Genomic DNA, 22,629 nt, shown 5'->3' on the forward strand with positions numbered 1-22,629 from the left:
TTTTTTATATAATTAAAGGATTCTCTTTCCTTGCATTTGATCTATTCATATTCCCTTCATTATTAAACTTTGTTTTCTGAGATATATCATAGCAATAAATAAATATAAATAAAAAATATGATAGTAGATTATTTAATCAACACAAAATAATGAATAATTATATAAATCATATGATTTCAAGATCCAACTTTCAATACCTCTTAAAATGAAATTTCAAAACAATCACCAATCAATTCCACCACCATTATAATATATTTAATAACCAGCTCAACAAGAATCAACCAATATAATTCATGAAATTCAGTATTCACAACAATTATTTGTCAAACAATTCACAATTTACATAATCAATCAATAACACTCAATCAACAATTCTAAATCACAATTTCAGCCACAATTCAACATTCACATAATCAATCAATTACTCACAACTATTATACTTATTTGCAGTTATCCAATAAACTTTGTGGCCATTTATAAATTAAAACCGTTTAAAATAATTCTCCTATCTCGATTAGCTGAACTCGTACTAATTAACCACGATAAGCCCGCTTATTTTGAATTAACAACAGCAGCGACAATTTCAACGTGACCGGAATGGTAGCAGTGTTAACAAAAATAATAGCGGCATTAGTTGTTCCAGGCAAGGATGGCGATACCGAATAGATACGGTAATGATTTGTAGCTAGGGAAAATCAAGAAAATGAAGCAGATTATCATCAAGGCAGCAGCAAACAAGATAGTGACATAGAACAGAATTCAATCCTACCAGGCGAAGGCAAAATAGAACAACATTGGCAGCCTAGACAGTAAGGGTTTTTGGCGATTCCAGCAGCAATACTCAGTGGCAAAGGCTTTGGCATCTGCGAAAATCAAAAGCAGCGGCAGAACAAACGACAACGGTGAGCAGGGACAAGGACGAAGTGCATCAGAATTAGAGTAGCAACCTCAGTGATAGTAGAAAACCTCAGCAGCAGCCAAATAGCAACAGTAACAATACAAAATTGAGCTAGAGTAGTGACAACAATACCTCCAGCAGCAAGAGAACAACTGGGTTCATCTCCAATGGCAGCGGCAGCAACTAACTCCGGCAGGAGCGACGCTGGGTAGAAATGGCGGAGGAGCGACGCTCACTCTCTTCGGGCCTCGTTCATCTCTCCCTTTGGGCTTCTTCCACTATGACGGTGGCACCTTCAATCGACGATGGCGGCTCCGACCACACCAGTAGTGATGGCGACGGTCCCTCCTATCTCTGTCGCGAGCTTTCCTCTCAGTCGTGCTTCTCTCTCTCTCTCACACTCCACTGCAAATCTCTTTCTTCCCCACGTGCTCGATGGCTACGACGACGGCGGCGAGGCCCCCAGCTGGCGCTGTTCCTTCCTCCCCCTTCCCTTTTCCTTCATCTTCTCTTCCATTTTCTCCCTTTTTGTTCCCCTTTCTCTTCTGCTCTATGTGCGTGCGTTTTCCATTTTGTTAGGATTAGGGATTTATAAAATTAGGGTTTTATTTGTGAATTTTGAGTTAGGATAAAATAGATATGAGCAATATAACAATTTTACAAAATTTTTGAAATAGAATAACAATTTAGAATTCAGATATAATACAGTAAAGATTATTTTTAAAATACATAAAATTTCATTTATCGACATATCATTGAGTTCAAATAATTAGTTTTAATTTAAATCATAAAATAAATCTAGTAATCACATTTTATAAAATACGATTTTAAATAAAAAATATCGATTACCTAAATTAAATTATATTACATTTCATTATTTTTCTATCACAACTTTAATTTCAATTTATATAAAGTAACTAATTATAATAAAAATTATACACAAATATTAATTATCTTAAACTTAAAGTATTTACAAAAATAAATTTGATCATTTCCAAAAGCTCAAATTAATAACATAGACCATAATTTAATCATATTAAAATTTCTTTAAGTTAAATTATATAATACTTCTAGTACTGAATTATAATTTCAATTATATGAAATAACCAATTATAGAAATTAAACAAGAATTGTAATTAATTTAACTCTAAATATTAATAAAACTAATTTAATTATTCTTAATTAATTAATTTCTAAAAAATAAGAAGTTCATAATAATAAAATAAGCCATAACTTTTTTTCATAATAAAAGTTACTTAAATTAGATTGTACAATTTTTTCTTATTTTTTGATTACTAAAATTATACAAAATATTCAATTATAATAAAATTACTTAAAAAAAATCGTGACCATAGACTCGTTTTAGGTCACCTTTCCGAAAAACCGTGACCATAGACCCTTTTTGGTCACTATAAAAAACCGTGACCATAGATACCTTTAGGTCACCACTAAAACCGTGACCATAGACTCTTTTAGGTCATCCCCAAAATCGTGACCAAAGGCCTTTTAGGTGACCCCCAAAAAACCATGACCATAGATCCTTTTAGGTCACCATTTTTTAAAAAATCGTGACCATAGCCCCTTTTTGGTCACTGTAACAAAACCGTGACCATAGACCCTTTTAGGTCACCCCCCAAAATCGTGACCATAGACCCCTTTAGTCCACCTCCCAAAATCGTGACCATAGACCCGTTTAGGTCACCCCCTAAAACTGTTACCACAAACCCTTTTATGTCACCCCCAAAACCGTGACTATAGACCCCTTTAGGTCACCCTCCAAAACCGTGACGATATACCCTTTTAAATCACCCTTCCGAAAAACTGTGACCATAGACCCCTTTTGGTCACTGTAAAAAATCGTGACCATTGATACCTTTAGGTCACCTCCAAAACCATGACCATAGACCCTTTTAGGCCACCCCCAAAACTGTGACCATAGGCTCCTTTAGGTCACCCCTAAAACCATGATCATAGATTCTTTTAGGTCACCCTTTTTTGAAAAACCGTGACCATAGCCCCTTTTGATCACTGTAAAAAATCGTGACCATAGACCTTTTTAGGTCATCCTCAAAACCGTGACCATAGACCCTTTTAGGCCAACCCCCCAAAATCGTAACTATATACCCCTTTAGGTCACCCCCTAAAACCGTGACCACAGACCCTTTTAGGTCACCCCCCACAACTGTGACCATAAACCCATTTAGGACATCCTCCAAAACCGTGACCATAGACCTTTTTAAGTCACCCTTCTGAAAAACCGTGACTATAGATCCTTTTTGGTGAGTATAAAAAACCGTGACCATAGATACCTTAAGGTCACCTCCAAAACCGTAACCATAGACCATTTTAGGCCACTCCGAAAACCATGACCATAGGTGCCTTTAGGTCACCTCCTAAAACCATGACTATAGATCCTTTTAAGTCACATTTTTTTGAAAAATCGTGAGCATAGCCTCTTTTTTATCACTGTAAAAAGCTGTGACTATAGACCCTTTTAGGTCATCCTCAAAACCATCATAGACCTTTTTAGGCCACATTTTTTTAAAAAACCATGACCATAGGTACTCTATAATCATCCTTTTCAAAAAAATTGTAACCATAGCTTTTTTTTCACCCTGAAAAATCATAACTATATAAAAAATTCGGTTATAATTTTTTATGTGACAAAAAATACCATAGCCATAGACCCAAAATATTGTAATGACTTTAAGAAGAAACTAAGATAATCTATTTCTTTCAAATACTTATAGTTCTTCCCCTCCCCCTTTTCTCTCTTGTGTGTGTGTGTCCTCCCAACTGTAATTTATCACTTCTTCAGTCAATATAATTTAGCCACAATATTAGAAATCTTATGAGATAATTTATTACCATTAACATTTGTCTACTGTGATTTTTATCTATTATTACATCTGTGCCAAAGATAGGCATGTGAATTTGAGTTGCCAGAATCAAAGGCGCCTTCGGGAATCTGATATAATATTAGTACATAATAATGTTATTTTGATATTCATTAATTCGGTGGAAGCATAATAATTTATCAATGAGTTTAGAGTTTTTTTTTTCAATATCAATCAATGTTTTAATTATAAATTTTAAATTTTAAATTTTTTAAAAATAAAGATTAAAATTTTAATTTTATAATTAAAAAATTAGCTAATATACTTACTACTTAAAAATTAAATTTTTATTTTTTTCCTTATAAATTTATAAGCATTCTTTAAAACTGTTAATTTTTTAAAATATTAGATGATATTTGATATAATGCGTAATTATGATGTAGTTGTGTGTTTTACTATTAATATTAGAAATTAATAGAAATTACTATGTGACTTGTAGACAGCAACAAGAAGATAAATTAAAAAAAAAAACAAAAAAAATGAGAGGAAACAATTAGAAATATGGTGAGAGCGATTTGTGAAAATGATAACAAAATTTGAGATTATTTATAATGGTTAAGACTCAATTTTTTTATCTTCCTGATCAATTATTTCCATCATATATTAAATCGTTCCTACCATACTTTTAGTTGCTCCCTCAATTTTCTTTTTTTCTGTTTTTTTTTTTTTTATCTTCTTGTTATTGTCTATAAATCACGATGAGCGATTATTGCTAGTCTCTAATATTACAGTAAAATACACAGCTACATTATAATTATACATTACACCAACTCGACAATCAATATTTTAAAAAACAAAATGCTGGTGTTTTTTTAGTATATATTTATTTGGGTCGTTAGAATGTAATGGTATATTTGATAAGCTTATTTAATAGTAACATCACCCAACAATCAATAATAGGGTTAATTAAAACAAGCTATATACAACAACCAAAAGTACTACCACAAGGTTGCATCTTTTTTTAAATTACTTTTATTTTCCTATAGGTTGAGATAGTGGGTATTTTAATCAAGTGTTTGATGCAAGTTGAATTATTGAATTGTGATTCTTGCTGGGAAAATTCAAACTTTATATTCATAAATTATACCCAATCAGCCGACATTGGACCAACTTCAAAGTAGAAAAATGGCATAATAGTGTGTTCTACAATAACATCAAATTTCATCCACCTTAAGTACTTAATATTTTCCGGTCAGTCTTCGTATTATAGTAACTCGAAATTAAATGATTATACATTTAAGTATTGTATTTCTCTCATGATAAATACGTACTATATATGTATTTTATTTAGAAAATATTTGCTTCTTTTTCTGTTCACTTAAGACGCATCAGTATGATGAATTGTTAATAAATGATGAGTAATCATGTCACTAGTATTTATGCACATATATGTTAAAAAATATTATATATACACAAAAAATTAATTATTAAATTAATTATACTATATTTGTATATAAATATATATATATATATTATTTAATTTATTTTTAATATATATTTTATATGAAAAAATCTTAAAGATGAACAGTTTTTAACAAATTTGACAAGTATTTGATCGATATAAATATAACATTATTTTTAATAAATAAATTTAATAATTTATGTATATAAATTCTGATAAATATGATTGTAAATTATATTAATTCAAATATAAATTTTAATAAATATATCTACAAATTATGTGTTTTATGTGAATAAACTTTTATAAATATGAGTATAAATTTTACTAATTAAATACTGATCCAAAATGATAATATTTATTAGCCATATAATATTTTTAATTTTTATATTTTAATATATATTTTATATAGTAATTGATTTTTGTAATTGAATTTTTGTGTACATTAAGCTTATGTTAAACACGGAGATCACTATATCATATTAACAAGTTACATCAAAGAACATTTAAACCAAAAAACGAAGAAAAGAAGGTGCTTTAATTAAGTACCTTAAAATTACAAGTTATTGTTGAGTCAAGAAAAACTTATCTAAAGACAGACACAAGTTATAAGATTTCAATGATCACTACTTTTTGTCAAACACCAGAGTTAAAAATTTTATACAATTCACCACTTACTTTTCTTTTCTTTTATATAATCTTTTTCCCACACAAACACAAAAATGCATAAAGTTTCTATGCACAAAATAAATGTTGGGAAAAACATTGCCCTGCATCTCATTATCAGCGGCTGCTTCTCGGTTCCTTTTTTTTAATTTTATGTACATGATACATAAACTAAAAATATCCACCAACTACTTACAACTATATAGTATTGTAATAAAATTGAGTTCTATGGAAAGTGAAACCACAACAGCTAGCACTACCTCACAAGAGTGCATGACTCATTGACTTTCGTATTCTCAAGGTCAACTTAAAGCCAATGAGCCAAGACATTTTAATTTCACCTTAATGACTATATATCCCAATAGCAATTCACAAAACAAATAAACCACCTTTTGCTTTCAAAAAAAAAAAAAAAGCATCATCATGGGAAGAGGAACAACAACAACCAACTCCCTGTTCTTTTCGTCACTACTCTTATTACTATTTTCTCTCTTGTTCCAAAACGGCGTCGTTTACGCTCAAGAAAAGATAGCATCGTCAGAGGAAGAAGCATTGGGCTTATTTCAAGAAAGAGAGACACTTGAAATCATCATAGGAGGTGGAAGTACACCTTCCCCTTCACCTTCCCCTGCACCTACTCCACCCGATTATACGCCATGCCCTCCGCCACCGAAACCGCTGAGCCGCTTGGACAAAGCGCGAAAAGTGCTCCTCAACTTCACCAACTACATCGTAGACCCAAATCGTTTCACCAGTAACTGGTGCACGCAGACATTTAACACGTGCAATTTCCACGGAATTCGGTGCGCCACATACCCAGGCTCAAACGAACCTGCAGTTGCAGGGTTAGACCTCAACCAAGCCGGAATCTATGGCCGCAACAACAAACCTCTTTCCCTCTCTGGAATCTTGGACAGAATTCCAGAACTCACATTCTTCCATGTTAACTCCAACAACTTCTCCGGTTCCGTACCAAAGGAAATTATCAGTTACGGCTTTTTCTTCGAGCTTGATCTTAGCAACAACAAGCTTCGTGGTCAGTTTCCAATGGAAACGCTTAAGAACAAGAACCTAGTGTTCTTGGACCTCAGGTTCAACAACCTCACCGGCCCGATTCCATGGCAACTATTCGAAATGGATCTCGACGTGATTTTCATCAACAACAACAAGTTCAACCAGTTCCTCCCCCAGAATTTCGGAAATACCCCCGCAAGGTAAGATGTTTGTATTTGTTAGGCTTACTTTTTGTGTAATTATCTTTATCTAAAGTGAAGTTAATAATTGAGAATTATTAGATGATAATTTAAGTTAAATTTGTCAAATTATTTCATTATTCTCAAATATCAACTTCACATATAAGAGACTTCGCTAGTTTATTTTATTTGTTTTCTTAATTGAACTATGTTCCAAGTAATTTGTTGAGCTCATTCTTTTAACCGCCGACAGGTACCTGACCTTTGCCAACAATCAATTATGCGGTCCCATACCAAGGAGCATCGGCAAGGCAGCCAACACTCTGACGGAGGTGCTCTTCCTTGGGAACAGGTTTGATGGCTGCTTGCCGTACGAAATCGGAAACCTAAAGAAAGCAGTTGTGTTTGATGTGAGCATGAACCAATTAACAGGTCCAATACCGTACTCGTTTGGTTGCTTGAGGCAGATTCAATTCTTGAATCTTGCGAAAAACAAATTCTACGGTGCGGTTCCGGAGAACGTTTGCAAGCTTCCGGGGCTGATTAATAACGGAAACTTGACCCTGTCAAACAACTACTTCACAGAGGTTGGTCCTGAATGCAGGAAATTGATAAAGTCAAGGGTTTTGGATTTGACCAATAACTGTATTCCGGGTTTACCGAACCAGAGGCCGCAAAAAGAGTGTTGGGAGTTTCTTCATAGTGTGAAGCCTTGTCCCAATGAGAAGTATCTTTTGAGTTATGCACCTTGTGCGGGATGGAAGGAAACTGAGAACACGGAGGAGGTGGCAGCGGCGCCGGAGCCTGTTACTTATAACGCGCTCAAACCGCACCGGTTGAGACTTTGATTGTGTCGTAATCTGAGTCATAATGGGGTGCGGGGACTCTTGTGATTTTTTTGAATTTGACCATGATAATGATTGATTATGCGTTTTTTTTGGTAAGTGATTATGCTTCTTTTTAATTTGCACATATAGTTTCTTTAATAATTAGCGTCCTACACTCCTACTTTTGTGTCGGTATGTGTTTATAGTTTCAATTGTTGAATAAGAAATGTAATCCATTCAGATATCTACAATGTAATTTTCCTAATTATTCCAATAAATATAATCATATCTTATTGATAGCATAACTAGGTGTTCCTGTGTGAATCTAGATGCTCCTAAGTCTAGTTCGTTCTACTAGGGCTTAGACCTGAGGAGGCGATATTAGCCACCTGCAAAGAGATTCTAACGCTCAAATCAGTAAGAATGTGAGTAATAGAAATGATATTCAGAGTGAATAATATACCTGACTTAGTGAGTCATTTATATTTATAAAGTTGTATCTGAAACGGTTATCAGTATTTTCGTAACTGTTTTAAAGTGTTATGGCTGATTATGTGGTAACTGTATTTTAGTGATTCGCTTGGAGTTTGTGTGGAGAGATTTGTGGAGAGATTTTTGCGCCGATTTGGGTTGGCACATGGTTATTTGATTTTATGGGATAAGTCGGGTAGGAGAGTAAACACGTACTCCACGTACTACTAATGTAGGACGTGTTTATTTAGTTTTAAGTAGATTCCGATTTATAGGTTTATTTGAGCCGAGTTATAGTCAACGAATCATAGCCCCCAAGTTTGACCTGTGAAAGTTTTCAATTAAACAGGTTGAGCTTATGAGCTTTTGTGGTGTTATAAATCGGAATGAAAAATATAGCTCGAAATAGTGATTGTAATCATAGTTCGGAATGGTGATAGTAATAGTAGTAGCCCCAAACTCAACTTGTTGTTTGTTGAAAAATGATACTCATGCTTGGAATTTTGGTGCAGGTGAATAGTAAGGTAAAAGAAATTTAAGAATGATTAAGAATAATGGTTAAATATTGAGGATAAGCCCCCAAGTTTAATCTAATGGCATGAAAAATAAAATATTTATTTTTTTGAAAAAAGTTTTTGGTATACATCGGCTTAATTTTGACTAATTTCAACTTATAAATGCAAATTTGTGGAGCTGTTCTGACATATAAGTGTGTTGTTTAGATTGAATCGGACTTATAGATGAAAATATGATTGAATTTATTCCGACATATAACTATTAAGTATAGTGAGATAGACAAAGGTAGCATGATTTGCATAATAATTGTTCTGTATACCATTTGATGCTTTGGAATAGTTTGATAAAAAAAAGTGCTTTTGACTTAGAGAAATATTGATGAGAAAAGAGGTACACATAGACCTGGTTTGGCAAGTGTCAATAAATAATTATATAAGATAGGCTAAGTGACCATTGTTGATAGGTCAAATAAATATCGTCGGTTGTTGTTGAGTTGTTTTAAAAAATTGGTGAACCAATGTAATAGACCGGTTTAAAATTGGGCATAGCATATTTGGAGTTGTACAACTTATAGATCGGTTTGCTTGAAATTATTCCGACTCATAGGTGTTGGGTTGTTTGAAATGAGTTCGTCGGTTTGTTTGAATTGATAGATAGCTTGGTAGCTTATGCGTTTAAAAACCAAAGTGTAGCTTGGTTTTGCTGAGTTGATTAAGCCACAGATATTTGTTCATGGATAGTATCCTCAGAAGTTAGAGAAGTAAAAGTCATCATTTACTTGAAAACCAAATTATAATTAGTAAGGAGAGATGAAATTGAATAATGGATTGGATATCTTTTTAAATAAGCTTGAGCGGTTGACTCAATGTCAATGGATTTGTAAATTGCTTTTGAAATTTGACCATCCAAATTGTAAGTTTGTTTTGGTATGAAAAGAATTGATGATATATAACTTAGTAACGTGCTTTATGGGGGAGTATATCTTGGTCGAAGATTTGTACATGATTCTGAAGATTCGTGGTGGAGTGGTTTATATTTATTGTGTATGAGATACTTATAGATGAATTAGGAATGACGAAAATGATAAAAAAAATTGAAAGTAAAAAAGTAAAGATATTTCATTAATGAAAATAAAACATCACCATATTATCGTCTTATAAGCTAGGTTGTTATATACCTGTTAGGCTAGCCATTATATATTGATTTTGGTGTCGAGTGGTAGTTGAAAAGTGCAAACTGTCTGAGTTATAATATAATCCGCATGGCGGTACTATTGCTGCAGATGGTCTATAGCATACCAGATATGCTTAAAAAAGGTCGATAAACAATGAAATATAGATTGATAATATTAATAATCAACAATAAAATATAGATTGATAATATTGATAATATACAACTATATATAACGTGACCAAAGTTGTTATATGAAATGGTAAGATACATTAAGGTAAAATGGTTCAAGTAAATAGGTTAGTGTATATCTTATAATAGGCCATGTGGTATTGAAGATTAAAATAAAAGAATATTTAAGCGGTTATTCGCCTCTCAATTGACATTCAATTTAATTTTTGAGATTTTTTATGGTATTGTAAAATTCATGTTTTGAATTCGTCGGTTAAAACTATAACTGAATTCCTTTATTATGGGAGCAAAATAATTGAAAAAAATAAAAGAAAAAGACTTAAATAAAATAGCATGGATTAAATACTGAGTAATCAAAAAGTTGTTTCAAAAGAAGAAAAAATAATAATAATTATAGCAATAGCAATGTAAACAAGAACGAAAACATTTTGTTGTCATCACCACAATAGCAATAGCAATGTAAACCGCAGTCATTATTTCCAAGGTGTGGTCATCACTGCCGTCTTTAAGTTGACTTCAAATATTTTTATATTGACTTCAGCATTTCATGATATGGTAATATACAAGGCAGTTTGAATTTAGAAATGAAGTTGAATGTGACAATGCAAACACATATTTTATTGGCTAAAGCCGAAGAAATAAATAATTGAAATTACCGAAGGAACAACACAAATAGGACCGTATGAGTATTGAGCAATCAAAATCTCTCTATATATAATAGGAGAGAAATACATGGTTCATTACTCGACAAGTGTTTAGCCTCTATAATCGACACGTGGCAAAGCAACAAAAGCAGATCTGTGAATAAGGCAATTGAGCGGGAGTTTGATTTAACTTCAAATTCAAAATCATTTTTCAGCTTATCCTTATCCTCATATATACATTAAACACGAAGAGAAGACCAAAAAATTGTTAAACGCAAAGAGAAGATGAGAGACAGAGCAGCAAGTCTTGGTAGAGGGAGTAGTTGGCGCTGGCAAGGGAAAGACTTACTCCAGCAACTTTGTAGAGATGAAGAAAATGACGGTGAAACAAGAAAAATCAACAGAAGAAGGAGAAGAGGGTGGCGAGGATGACAGTGACGGTCACAGAGAAGGAAGCTAAGTCTATAGAGAAAAGAAGAGGAATGAGGCGACGGCGGTAATGGAGTCTACCGTTGCTGTTCAATTCGCAGAGCTACGTCCTCCATAGGACGGTGTCGCAGCCATTTCTTCGCCGGTGAGTATTGCGAATGAAGAATGGTTAGTTCTCTCACTCGGACATACTTTATTTTATTGTTTGATTGGTCTAAAACGCTAATGGAAGTTGAATATGGCTTTTCATGTTAATATCTTCAAAATGGCGTGCCGCACTTGAAGAAGAGAGATTACGAGATGTCGACATCGGCAATGGTGGAGCTGGCCTCCTATCCTCGCCAATGACACCTATGAAATGATGCAACAAAGGAGTGGAGCCACAGAGACAAGCTTTTGGTGGTTTAAAGTCACTCTCTTAAAGCATCAGAAGTGGCCAAGGAAAAAACAATCATTTTGGGACTAGAATCTTAGCAGCAAGTTTATGACACCGGTGATGAAAACTGAGAGCTTTGATATCCTATCTTGGGCGGTATTACAGAGGTAATTCACTTTTAAAAGTTAGAATAGCCACACAAAATCATTGTGTTTCTGTGAAATCAATGAAAATGAGGAAGTATTTCTTTGACCTTTAAACTTTACCAGAAGGCTGTGTTTTCATATATCTGAAAAATTACAACACGTTTAGAAAATTTATGTGATTTTTTTTTTGCAGTGGTAGCAGGTAATTAGGAGCTAAAATCATGTTTAGAAAATTCACTAAATTTTGCTGTTGTCAGTGAATATAGTTGTGAATGAACTAGACAAGACCTTGCAACACCAAAGAAAAAGCCACTTTCGGATAGTGAGAAGAGGTATATATCTTTGGTTTTCTTTGTTTTATTCGAATTTTAATTGATGATTGCATTCTAAATATTGTTTTGTTCTGGGAAAATAAAGGAAGAAGAAAATTGTGCTTGGGAGTTTAATAAAAGTGTGGTGAGGCCTGGTGGTGATGATCAGGTTATTTTTGTCATATGTAAATATGTATTGTTTCTAATATATAATAGGAAAAATAAAAATTCTTTTCTTATTAATGCCCTTGATTAAATTGGTGAGTGTTAGTTATAATGTTGGGCATTTTGTTCAAAAAAGTGATTGCTTCAATCTTGTAATTGTGGTAACTGATTACGTATTTTTTGGCCTTTTTTGTTTAATAGTTAAACAAGATGAGGTATTATTCTTTTGTCTTCTCCTAAACATTTGTAAATCTAGACTTGGATTCCATTGTTTGTTTAAAATTCTATATGCAAATTCATAATAAAAAGCACTTATGTAAAATATTTTGGATTTATTTTTTATTTTAAAATTTTTACTTTTTTATTTCTTTAAATTTTTCAGATTTACATGTGCTTCCCATAAGTTGACAAGGAAAAATGAGATAATAACATACTAAATTTTGTAAGATAATAACATACAGAATACGACATACATATTTATATACTAAGATGAGATGCATGATAGTAAGTTAGGTGTTTTAATATTAGTATTGGTATTTGTATTTTGATATTGTCCCTTAAGTGTTCGTTTATTTAACATAACTTGAAGATTTAGAGATTTTTAGTTTAATTCTTAGCTATCATCGTTATTTTTAGGATAAGGAAATAGAGTGGAGCAAGAGGCCAAGGCTTGGCTCAGAAGAAGAAATTTAGTTTAGCATCTGTGTTACTCTTTGTATGACTACAAGCTATATGGAGGGTTAGTATATAATTTTATCGATGTTATATATATACATTCTTATACTTTACAACTACTTTACTCCCCTTTCTATGTTAATCTGATTAATTCTGTTTCAACTCATGTTGTTGGATCTTCATTTAAACTCAGCTTGCCTCCCTTATAAACTATGGAGATGGTCCTATCTACTGCTGTTAGCAAAGTGTTACGTAGAGGAGGGGCAAATATAACTAATTTCAGGAAGGTATGTTCTCCGTAGTTAAATTTATTTTTTTTTCACTAAATGTTTGAGGGGTTAAATTGTTTGTTCTAAATATATTTAAAATGTAAAATATATGCAAAATAAAATTTATTTTCTTAGCTTAGAATTGTGGCTATCTTCATTGTGGATGATATTTTTTTTGACCAGGTGAGGTGGTTTCTGAATTATCTTTGTCATTTTAATTCACTTTTTACTATTTTTTTATGGTTTGGTTTGTTTTCATGATGGTATAACTAATAATTTGTTTCCTTTTGTTGTTCATTATTTTTATCTATTTTTGTTTGTTATAAAAATGTAATTGAAGCTTAACGATTATCTCACTAAGTATATTTCTTTAAGAATATATACTTCATCATTTAAAAGCATCGATAAGAACTAAAAACAGTTATGGTTAATACTACAATTGTATAGGTAGCCATTGCTTAGTCAAGCATGTAATGCATTTATAGTGATGAATAATTATGTCATTGATCTATATTCCTTGATATTTTGTGGGTCTTGAAGTATGGGTCTCTTTTTGCATCCAGCCAATCTTTTCAAGTTTTGTATTTTTTTAATTGACCTTGAGATATGACTGCATGATGTAATATTGCCAATTTATAAGTAATATTGTTTATTTGAAAGATTTTTGGTTTATTTTCAAAATTGATTGGCTTAAAATTGGGTGGTAGTGTGTAATTTACATTTTGTTTTCTCATGATTATCTGATTTCTTCTGGGCACATGGTAGGTTTGATATGTGTTCTTGGTTATATTTTTGTTGAAAATTTATATCTAAATTTTAATTCTGTTCAGCCACACCTCAATGAGAAAGATATCAACAATAATTGAGAGAGTGGAAAGTAGCCATGAGCAAGAATAACATCCTAAATTCTAATAGATGCCTGGACAATTTTGCAACTTTGGAGAAGAAACTTTAATCTATTTATTATTATTTGGCATTTGTAATAAATAGTACTCAAATAATATAACAGATAAAAAGAAGAGTAAATATTTGCTGGCTTTAATATTTGTTTTTGGAATTACCTGTTTTTTTCATTGGTCTATTTATATAAGTTGTTGCATTGGCCTCTCTTCCTTAATTAGTTTCTTAAAATTTAAACATAATTTTCAATGTGTTGATAATTTGTGTTTTGTTATTTTTCAACTATTTCTATTTTATGTTATATTTACACAACCTTCCAAAAAGAACCAATTCAAAGCAAGCATTATATTCATCCTATAAAGAGTTTTACTTGCAGTTGATATGTTTTGCTAAAACTATAACCAAGATCCACATTATTATCTCAAATTGCTTGGGTTGTTGACATCTATGTTGCAATTGGAGATTTAGATATATTTTTCTTTTAGCAATGATAGTGATTACAAGTAGAAGATAGTTTATTTGAAAGTTTGTCTTAAGACTTCTCTTATTGACAGTATCTTAAGGTGGGATGTCAAGGTTTTGGGGCTTAGTTCAGAGTTGGAGAGAAAGGAGAAGAAAATGGGCAGCTCACCAAGGAGGTATTTTATTTTATTTTATTTGAATATAAATAAAATATTTGTGAATATAGGTAGGTAATCAGAAGTTCTATAATTCCAATGGAATGATAACTAGAATTCAAAATGAATTGAAATGTTCAATGAATATTGGCATTGTTTTTTTGTCTTGCTGAAGTTGGATACTAACATTTTTTTGGTTTTCTATGGAGAGTAATGGGGCATTTTCTACTGACATAAAACTTCTTCATCCTTTTGGCCTTAATGCTTATGTTGTCTAGATTTAACTTTTGAAATTTGAAATTAGCTGAGCGTAAAATTTTTCAAAAGAGCTTTTGAATATATCATTTGAAAATACCCCATGCTCTCATTCCTTCATTTTATTTCTCTCATTCCACCAGGTGCTTCTACATGATGAAGGTGATGGACACGGATGCGATGCAATGAAACTAAAGTATATATTCTAAGTATATGAGTTGGGCCCAGTTGTTGCTATGCTGTGTCGGATAGGGCATCCTCCTAGCTTGAAGAAGAAGCCAAGTCATCTTCCAAAGGCTACTCCTGCTGGTGGTCCGGCTGCTGTTGCTGTGGTGCCAGCTGAAGCTTCAAGTGGCGACACCTGTTCATTGCTGTCTCTGATCCTGCCACTGCTGTGACTGCATTGCGGCCGGCACCCATGGTTGTGCCTGCTATTCATCACAACTAGGTCAGTCACGTAAGCTATGAAATTTTTAATATATATTTGAGTTGGTTTTGTTTCCCATTTTGCCCTTTATTCTTTGTTAATCCAGAAGTTGTTGCATTGGCCTTTGTTTCTTCTTGGTTTTTTCAAATTTAAACATGATTTTTCATTTGTTCAAATTTCTGATTTAATATATGTGTTGATAATTTGTGTTTCGTTAGTTTTGAATTAGGGTAAGGTCGTGTATTCTTTATTTTGATTTGAGGAAAAGGATTTGACTTTGGAAATTTTCTGTGGTGATTTGTTGGGCTTATTTGCTTTGATTTATGTCTTTGTTTGCTCTAATTTTATATTATGGTTTTTTTTCTTACATATGTTGTGTGCCTTCTAATACAATTTTGATGAACCATTTTGTTTTTTCTTTTAAAAAATTTAGAAATAATTTCATTCTTCATTTAAAATATCGAGAAAAGGACAATTCCATTTCCACTCCTAGGATTGCCAATAGTAAAAGTCGTTTTTTTTGTTCTTTTCATATTTTACGAAATAATTTTTATAGCAATTACTTTTGACAATATTATTACTTTTGACAATATTATTAGTAAAAGTCCTTTTTTGGTTCTTTTCTCATTGAAGTTGTCCATGGTTCCTTTGAAAAGTATCATTTGATTTATTCTCATTTTTCCTCATCGATAGTTGTAAACATTCAAGTATTTCTTCTGTCAATATTTCTTTTTTTATTCTAAAAGGTCTAAATTAGACAGAATTGAAAAGGAAAAATAAAAGCTAATTGTTGCCAAGCTATGTATTCTATGAGGCATGTCCTTTTTGGCACCTCTTGCCTAAAGGTGTGTCTTTATTTTACCAGTTTAAGTTGGAGTGAAAATGAACCTTCTTTTATCTCATATTATAAAATTTTTTTTCTAACAGGAGAATTTTAAAGAGCATTTGGAGAATACCAATGTGGCTGATTTCAGCTGCTATTTGCAGTTTTTGCGAGTTTGATATTTACTTCTAAATGATGCATTGAAGCTTTATAATATATATATATATATTTATATATATATAGCATAAAGTAATAAATTATCCAGCACTGACTGTAAGTACTACAATAGCAACAACTAATCCTATTTTATTTGCAACATAAGAATCCAAAACTTCTTACCGTTAGAAAATGAGGTGGATCTATTGTTAAGTGAATACAAAGTAAAAAAATGACTCCAGATATCAACTTTGGATGTGGTTATTACTAAGAAATTAAATATTAAATCCATTTGTTATTATAATTTTATCATAACACAGAAGTATGTCATTATCATTTGACTGCCACTTTTATATGTTAGAATATTCCTCTTAATTCATATTATTTGCTGGCTTTACTTTTTATTTTTGGAATTAATTGAATAATATTTGTGCTACAATTGTTCTTTGAAAATATTTTTTCCCTTATATTTTTTTTTCATCTTGCTTATGTCTAGATTATGCTGTAGATCTTTTATTTAGTTAATGTCTTAATTTTTGCTTGAAATGGTATTGCTATTCTAATTTAGCTTTTCGCTATTGCTTTTGGTTTGTTTTCAGGATGACACAATTAATCATTTGTTTCATTTTGCTTATATTCATTTTTTGTGTTTTATTTTCTATTTATTTTACTTTGTTTTAAAAATATAATTGAAGCTGAAAATTTCTATTACTAGGTGGTAGCCAAGTAACTATGTTGAAGCATAATTTTTTATTTGGATTTTGGTCTCTGATCATTGCCTTATTTGATCTATACTAATTTCACTTTATAGGTTTGGTGTTTGATATTGATAGAAATGTTTATATCACAAATTTCTTCTTTCCAGCAGATTCTATGATGAAAATGTCATGTCACTGACATTTAGTGTTCTTGCAGAACTGATTGAGGTTTGTGTTTTTGTTGAAAATTTAATTCAAATATGTATATATATGCTTTTACATGTAAATGTAAAATTCCTTTTAAGAAGCTGTGGTCACTAGGCACCATCCTCTTTATATCTTTTCTATAGCAAAAAATATTTTTGCATTTTGCAGGAAATACGAATTAGGTCATGTTCTATTGTGTTTGTTGCATTTTTTTGCTAAGTCAAAGGCCTGTCCATACAAGGTATTTCATGTAAGTTTTAGTCATCTAATCTATCATTGACATATAGAGATTTGATTTATGACCTATTAAAATAGATATTTCCATTGCAATGACTTTTACTATTGAAGTAGAATGTGAAACTCCAATCCACATGGTAATTCATCTTTCTTTTTATCTTTATCTTAGGCTAATTATGAATTTTTGCTTTTTCAAATTCCATGCTTTCATTTTCGATCGATGATATCTTTTACTGCAGATTTTGTTAATACTTATTGGTTTATTTTTTTCTTATTGGGAAGCTTACATATTCCTTATCATTTTTATTGTTTTGTTGTTTCATGATAACATTTGTGCATTGAATTATTCTATTGTCTATATACGGCAATTTCAGGCTATTGATACATTTCTTGGATTTTTAGTTCTTAAGAAAGAGAAGGCAAAAAATAAGTGTTTAATTTTGGCTTTGTTTGATGTTTTGAACTCCTAATGCATCCTCACTTTTTTTCTTCTCTTTTTATCCATTGAGAATGCTATGACTATGACTAATATTCCAAAGGAAGAGGTAGTTTGTAAAATTTGTGCTCATTATAATAAAATATGCTTTACTGAATTTTATAAAATATTAGAGGTAAATATTAGGTAAAACATCAAAGACTTGCCCACGAAAATGATGCTTTCTTCGTTGATGGATTTATTCCTCTATTTTTCACCTATTCTGTTTTTTTTTAATTACGATATTAATGCTGTTTTTGAATCAATTTGATGCATGATTCAAATTTTATACTATTATGGATTGCTACTATTTTGTGATGAAATTTTTTACTAACAATTTTGTCTTGGTGATTCTATTTTTTGAAAAGCTTTCAAGTTTAATGGACCATCAAAATTTCTATATTTGTTTTTTTGTGTGCTTTTCGTTATAAGAAGATTATTAAGTTACTTAAAGATCAGATTAAGAATTTGGTCCCTCAAAAGTACACTTGACATGAGATTAAAAAAATTTATGATATTTTCAACCTTAAAATGCATTTCATAGTTCATCTTAGAAAGGTGTTATATCTATTTGACTAAATTTGGAATTTTAGACATAAATATACTCATTTTGTAAGGGTTTTCGACATCAAATTTTTTTTACTTATATAAATCTCTATATATTAATATTATGTCTTTTTAGCAGCAGCAGCAAAGACAAAAATTCTAGCAAATGAGTAAGAGGACCAATTCTAAGAAATGAGAACTTGCTTCTTTAATGATAGAAAAGCAGGCAATTTCTTAGCTTGTAGGGTAATCTCCTATCTTTCTCATATTGTTAATGAAGGGTTTTAGATAAATACTTTTTGCTTATCTTACTTCATAGAAGTATGTATTTATTTATTTTTGGTTTTTTGAGACATTCTGTGCTCTTTGTTGATATTACTTTTAAAGTGTTTTGAGTTTTATTATTTCATTGTATTACTTTGATGTTGAATCATTCCAATTAAAGTAATTTTAGCCCTAAAAGCATGAACTACGAAATGGTAACTTAGAAATTTAAGATATATATGTTATGCTTAGGTTCGATTGATAAATATGCATTTGTAGGTCACACCAAAGACAGGTTATAGTTTTGTATTTGTTATTGAACCTATAAAAGTAATAGAAGGTTGAGGATAACTCTTTGACTTTTTGTTTCCATGAAACCACGTATTTACAGACCAAAAGCCAAGATTATTTCATAACTTCATTTTCAATTGATTTCAGTTAAGCAACAAGTCATATAACTTCTGTTGAGATGTTGATAAATCATGTTGAATGTGAAGGCTATGGTTTTATTGAATGAATAAATTCTCTGTTTTGGTGTCATTTTAAATGCGGAGGCCATGAAAATTTGGTTTTGATCATTATATATTTTTCTACTGGTATTTTTAGTATGTTATGTAAAATACTTCAGTTATTGTTAGAGAAAGTCAATCATATATTTTATTACTAATTTATAGGCAAATGAGTTTTTTAAAGAAAAATCAATTGAGTGTTTATATGTGAATGTAATTTGATGATTTATAGTGTTTTAAATTTTAGAATAATTTTTTGCTATAATATTTAAAAATTTTGACATTTTAATTTAATAAAAAATGTTTGCATGAATAATAAATTTTTAGAATTTAAAATAATTAAAACAATTAATAGATAAACGTATCAGATTGTAGACTAATTTTTTTTGTTATGGAAATAGAGGTAATAATATACTTTAATTATCTTTGTATGGTCAATCAATGAAATGCAATTATAATGATTTCAAGCCTTTTTCTATTTGAGGTCTGATTCATTTTGTATCAAATATCAATATTGGTATTTTATACCTATAAAATGGATGGATTGGTTATAGTAATTTGTGAAATAACATGAATTTAGTGTGAGATATTAAATTTCATGATTTTTTGTTATAAAAAGGGGCATTTATAATTTTTAACCTCTTATGAATATTATACAAAAAATCACTCAATGCATTCTATATTTTGAAAAGATTAAATAGCGTGTAGTAAGAAATTATCTTAAATTTTTTAAAAAGATTTTATTGCTATTTTGCGATTTTAATTAATATACTTTTATATATAAACATTGATATTTATTAAATTTGTAAATTTTTTATATGAAAGTTGTGAAGCATTTTAGGTAATTGCTTTGTAAAAAAAGATAATTTAAATTTAAATAATAATATTTTTTAAAATATATGTTTTTTCCTTTAAAAATTATCAATTAAGTATGTATTATCTATCTTAAATTAGAAATCGCTAAACAAAATTATTAAATAATCAGGTTGAATATTAATTAGTATATCTATATACTAAGTAAATTATTTTTTCTCACAAATATGTAATAATTTTTTTGTGGCTAATTTTTTTATATGGAAATTATTGTTGTATTATTCTCAGTTATAGAAAAGAGATCTATTTTAATTTAATACAAAGATAGTTACAAATAGGAGGATTCGATTTGTTGATTTAAAAATAAAAAAAATTAAAATTCACAAATCAGAGGATAAGTTTTTTAAAGGTCACAAAATCCAAAGATGGGTTCTACACAAAATGTACATGTTATTAAAAAACACTATTATAAATCTAATATCAAAATTAAAAATCTCTCTTTATATAAGTAAATAATTTATAAATATAATAAAATAGATTCTGTAGATGACTCGCGCGAAGCGCGGGTTCTACACTAGTGCAATTGAAAAACAGGATAGTACTTACTAGTAATAGAAATTTGTGATAGATAAAAATAATTGAAAATAAATGTATCTCATTGTATCAGTAAAAATTGTCAATAAAATTAAGTACTTTTGCATTTATGCTAATTTATTAAAAACTAACTAAAAATTGTTATAAGAAGGAAAAGAATAATTAGTATAAGAATAAATATTGTGAATAGAGTAAAGACTGTAAAGCAATGCAAAATAGAAAATAAGATAGAACTTGTATTCACAAATAATATATGAATTCCAAATGAGTTTGAAAGATTCCCTACTACTAAAGGAGTAGAATAGATGATAAGTCTTTTTGAACTAACAACTTGAAAGTACAAAATTATTCATGTTCAAAATGTTTAGATCCTATGAAATTTTATTCTTATCAAAGATAATGAAATTAATTTTGCTATTTGGTCAAATAGTTATATAATCTTACGAAGCCAACATTTTTTATGTAAATATGAAAATAAAAAATGTGTAGCATGTAACTAAAACTGCATACTACTAAATAATGTTACCGAAAAATTTGAAATTTATAGTGCGTTACAGGATTTTGCTCTTCCGCCATTAATTACATCCTATAAAAGAAGGTAAAAGTTAGGCAGAAAAGAAGGTGGGGTTAGATATACGGCCCCACGGTGGGCGCCAAATGTTCTTGTGTGAATCTGGACGCTCTGGGGTATAGCTCATCCTACTGGAGCTTAGACCGGCTTTCCTTGGAGTGGAAGGGTGGAATGTCGTCTGCTTGCTGATGAGGTGGCGTTGGGCACTTGCAAAGGGACTCCAACACTCAGGTCAGTAAGAATGCGAGCAATAGGAATGATATTCAGAGTGAATAACGTACCTGTGACTTAGTGAGTCACTTATATTTATAAAGTTGTATTTAAATCAGTTATCATCATTTCTGTAACTATTTTGAAGTGTTATGACTGATCATGCGGTAACTGTGTTTTAGTGATTCGCTTGGGGTTTCTGTGGAGAGATTTGCGGAGAGATTTTTGTACCGATTTGGGTTGGCACGTGGTTATTTGATTTTATCGGATAAGTCAGTTAGCAGAGCAAAACACGTATTCCATGTACTACTGATGTAGGATGTATTTATTTAGTTTTAAGCAGATTTCGATTTATAGGTTTATTTGAGCCGAGTTATAGCCAATGGATCACTATGTTTCTTTTTATTTAAATTAAAATTGTTATTATGTAAAGATATTCTTACATGAATATGATAGATAAGATGTAAATATGTGTTGTGTTAAGAAATTTAATTAATTATGTTAAACTATTCAACATATTTTAATTATTATCTTTATATTTTTAATTAATTCATTATTTATTATTGGACACCTTTTTTGAAAATATAATTGAGCTGAGAAATAAAGAGAAAAAGAATTTGAGAAAGAGTTGTTTTTGTGTTATAACACAAGTTTTAGCAAGAAAATGTTATATAATACTATCAAAATGATATATGATATTGTTCATACTCTGATCAATAAATAAAACTAGGCCCAACAAAACGAAAGAGCCCACTATTAAAGGCGGCCTTCATGATCAACTCGACCTCTTTAAAGAGGTCAGACATTGTCATAAGGGGAAAAGCTCTACCAGCCCCAAAGCAGGTAACTACCTCCAAAAATCTCTCCTACTATCTCTACTTTATCTAGAAGGTAGATCCCAGTAAACTCCCAAGATAAAAGAAACGCTTATCTATCAGAAAAGATGGAGCCACTCCTATAAAGGTAGTTATCAGCTCTACTATAAATACATCGGAACCCCCAGGTATAATTCACGTTCTAATCTACTAAAAACCTGCTCAAAGTCCTTGCTAACTTAAGTATCGAAGTCTCTTGCAAGTACCA

General features: G+C 30.8%; 1 protein-coding gene and 1 long non-coding RNA gene across 2 annotated transcripts; both read left to right on the forward strand.

The window, feature by feature from the left end:
* The first annotated feature begins 5,980 nt into the window (after positions 1–5,980).
* On the forward strand, positions 5,981–8,182 carry LOC112796759 (uncharacterized protein At4g06744). The gene is made up of 2 exons (XM_025839366.3): positions 5,981–7,074; positions 7,307–8,182. Exons 1-2 carry the CDS (start codon positions 6,284–6,286, stop codon positions 7,899–7,901), a joined length of 1,386 nt encoding a protein of 461 aa, XP_025695151.1. The 5' UTR covers positions 5,981–6,283; the 3' UTR covers positions 7,902–8,182.
* A 4,752-nt stretch (positions 8,183–12,934) lies between these two features.
* On the forward strand, positions 12,935–15,443 carry LOC112794289 (uncharacterized). Its single transcript, XR_003198791.2, has 4 exons — positions 12,935–13,039; positions 13,169–13,262; positions 14,699–14,782; positions 15,160–15,443. It is a non-coding gene; the product is annotated as an uncharacterized lncRNA (long non-coding RNA).
* The last annotated feature ends 7,186 nt before the right edge of the window (positions 15,444–22,629 follow it).

Source organism: Arachis hypogaea, chromosome 4 (assembly GCF_003086295.3).
Source record: "Arachis hypogaea cultivar Tifrunner chromosome 4, arahy.Tifrunner.gnm2.J5K5, whole genome shotgun sequence".
NCBI lineage: Eukaryota > Viridiplantae > Streptophyta > Magnoliopsida > Fabales > Fabaceae > Arachis > Arachis hypogaea.

What these genes read in the sequence shown, in the direction of transcription:
- LOC112796759 (XM_025839366.3), top strand. Translation starts at nt 6,284, where the DNA reads ATGGGAAGAGGAACAACAACAACCAACTCCCTGTTCTTTTCGTCACTA. An exon ending in TTCGGAAATACCCCCGCAAG is followed by an intron (nt 7,075 to 7,306) that starts GTAAGATGTTTG and finishes AACCGCCGACAG; the next exon opens with GTACCTGACCTTTGCCAACA.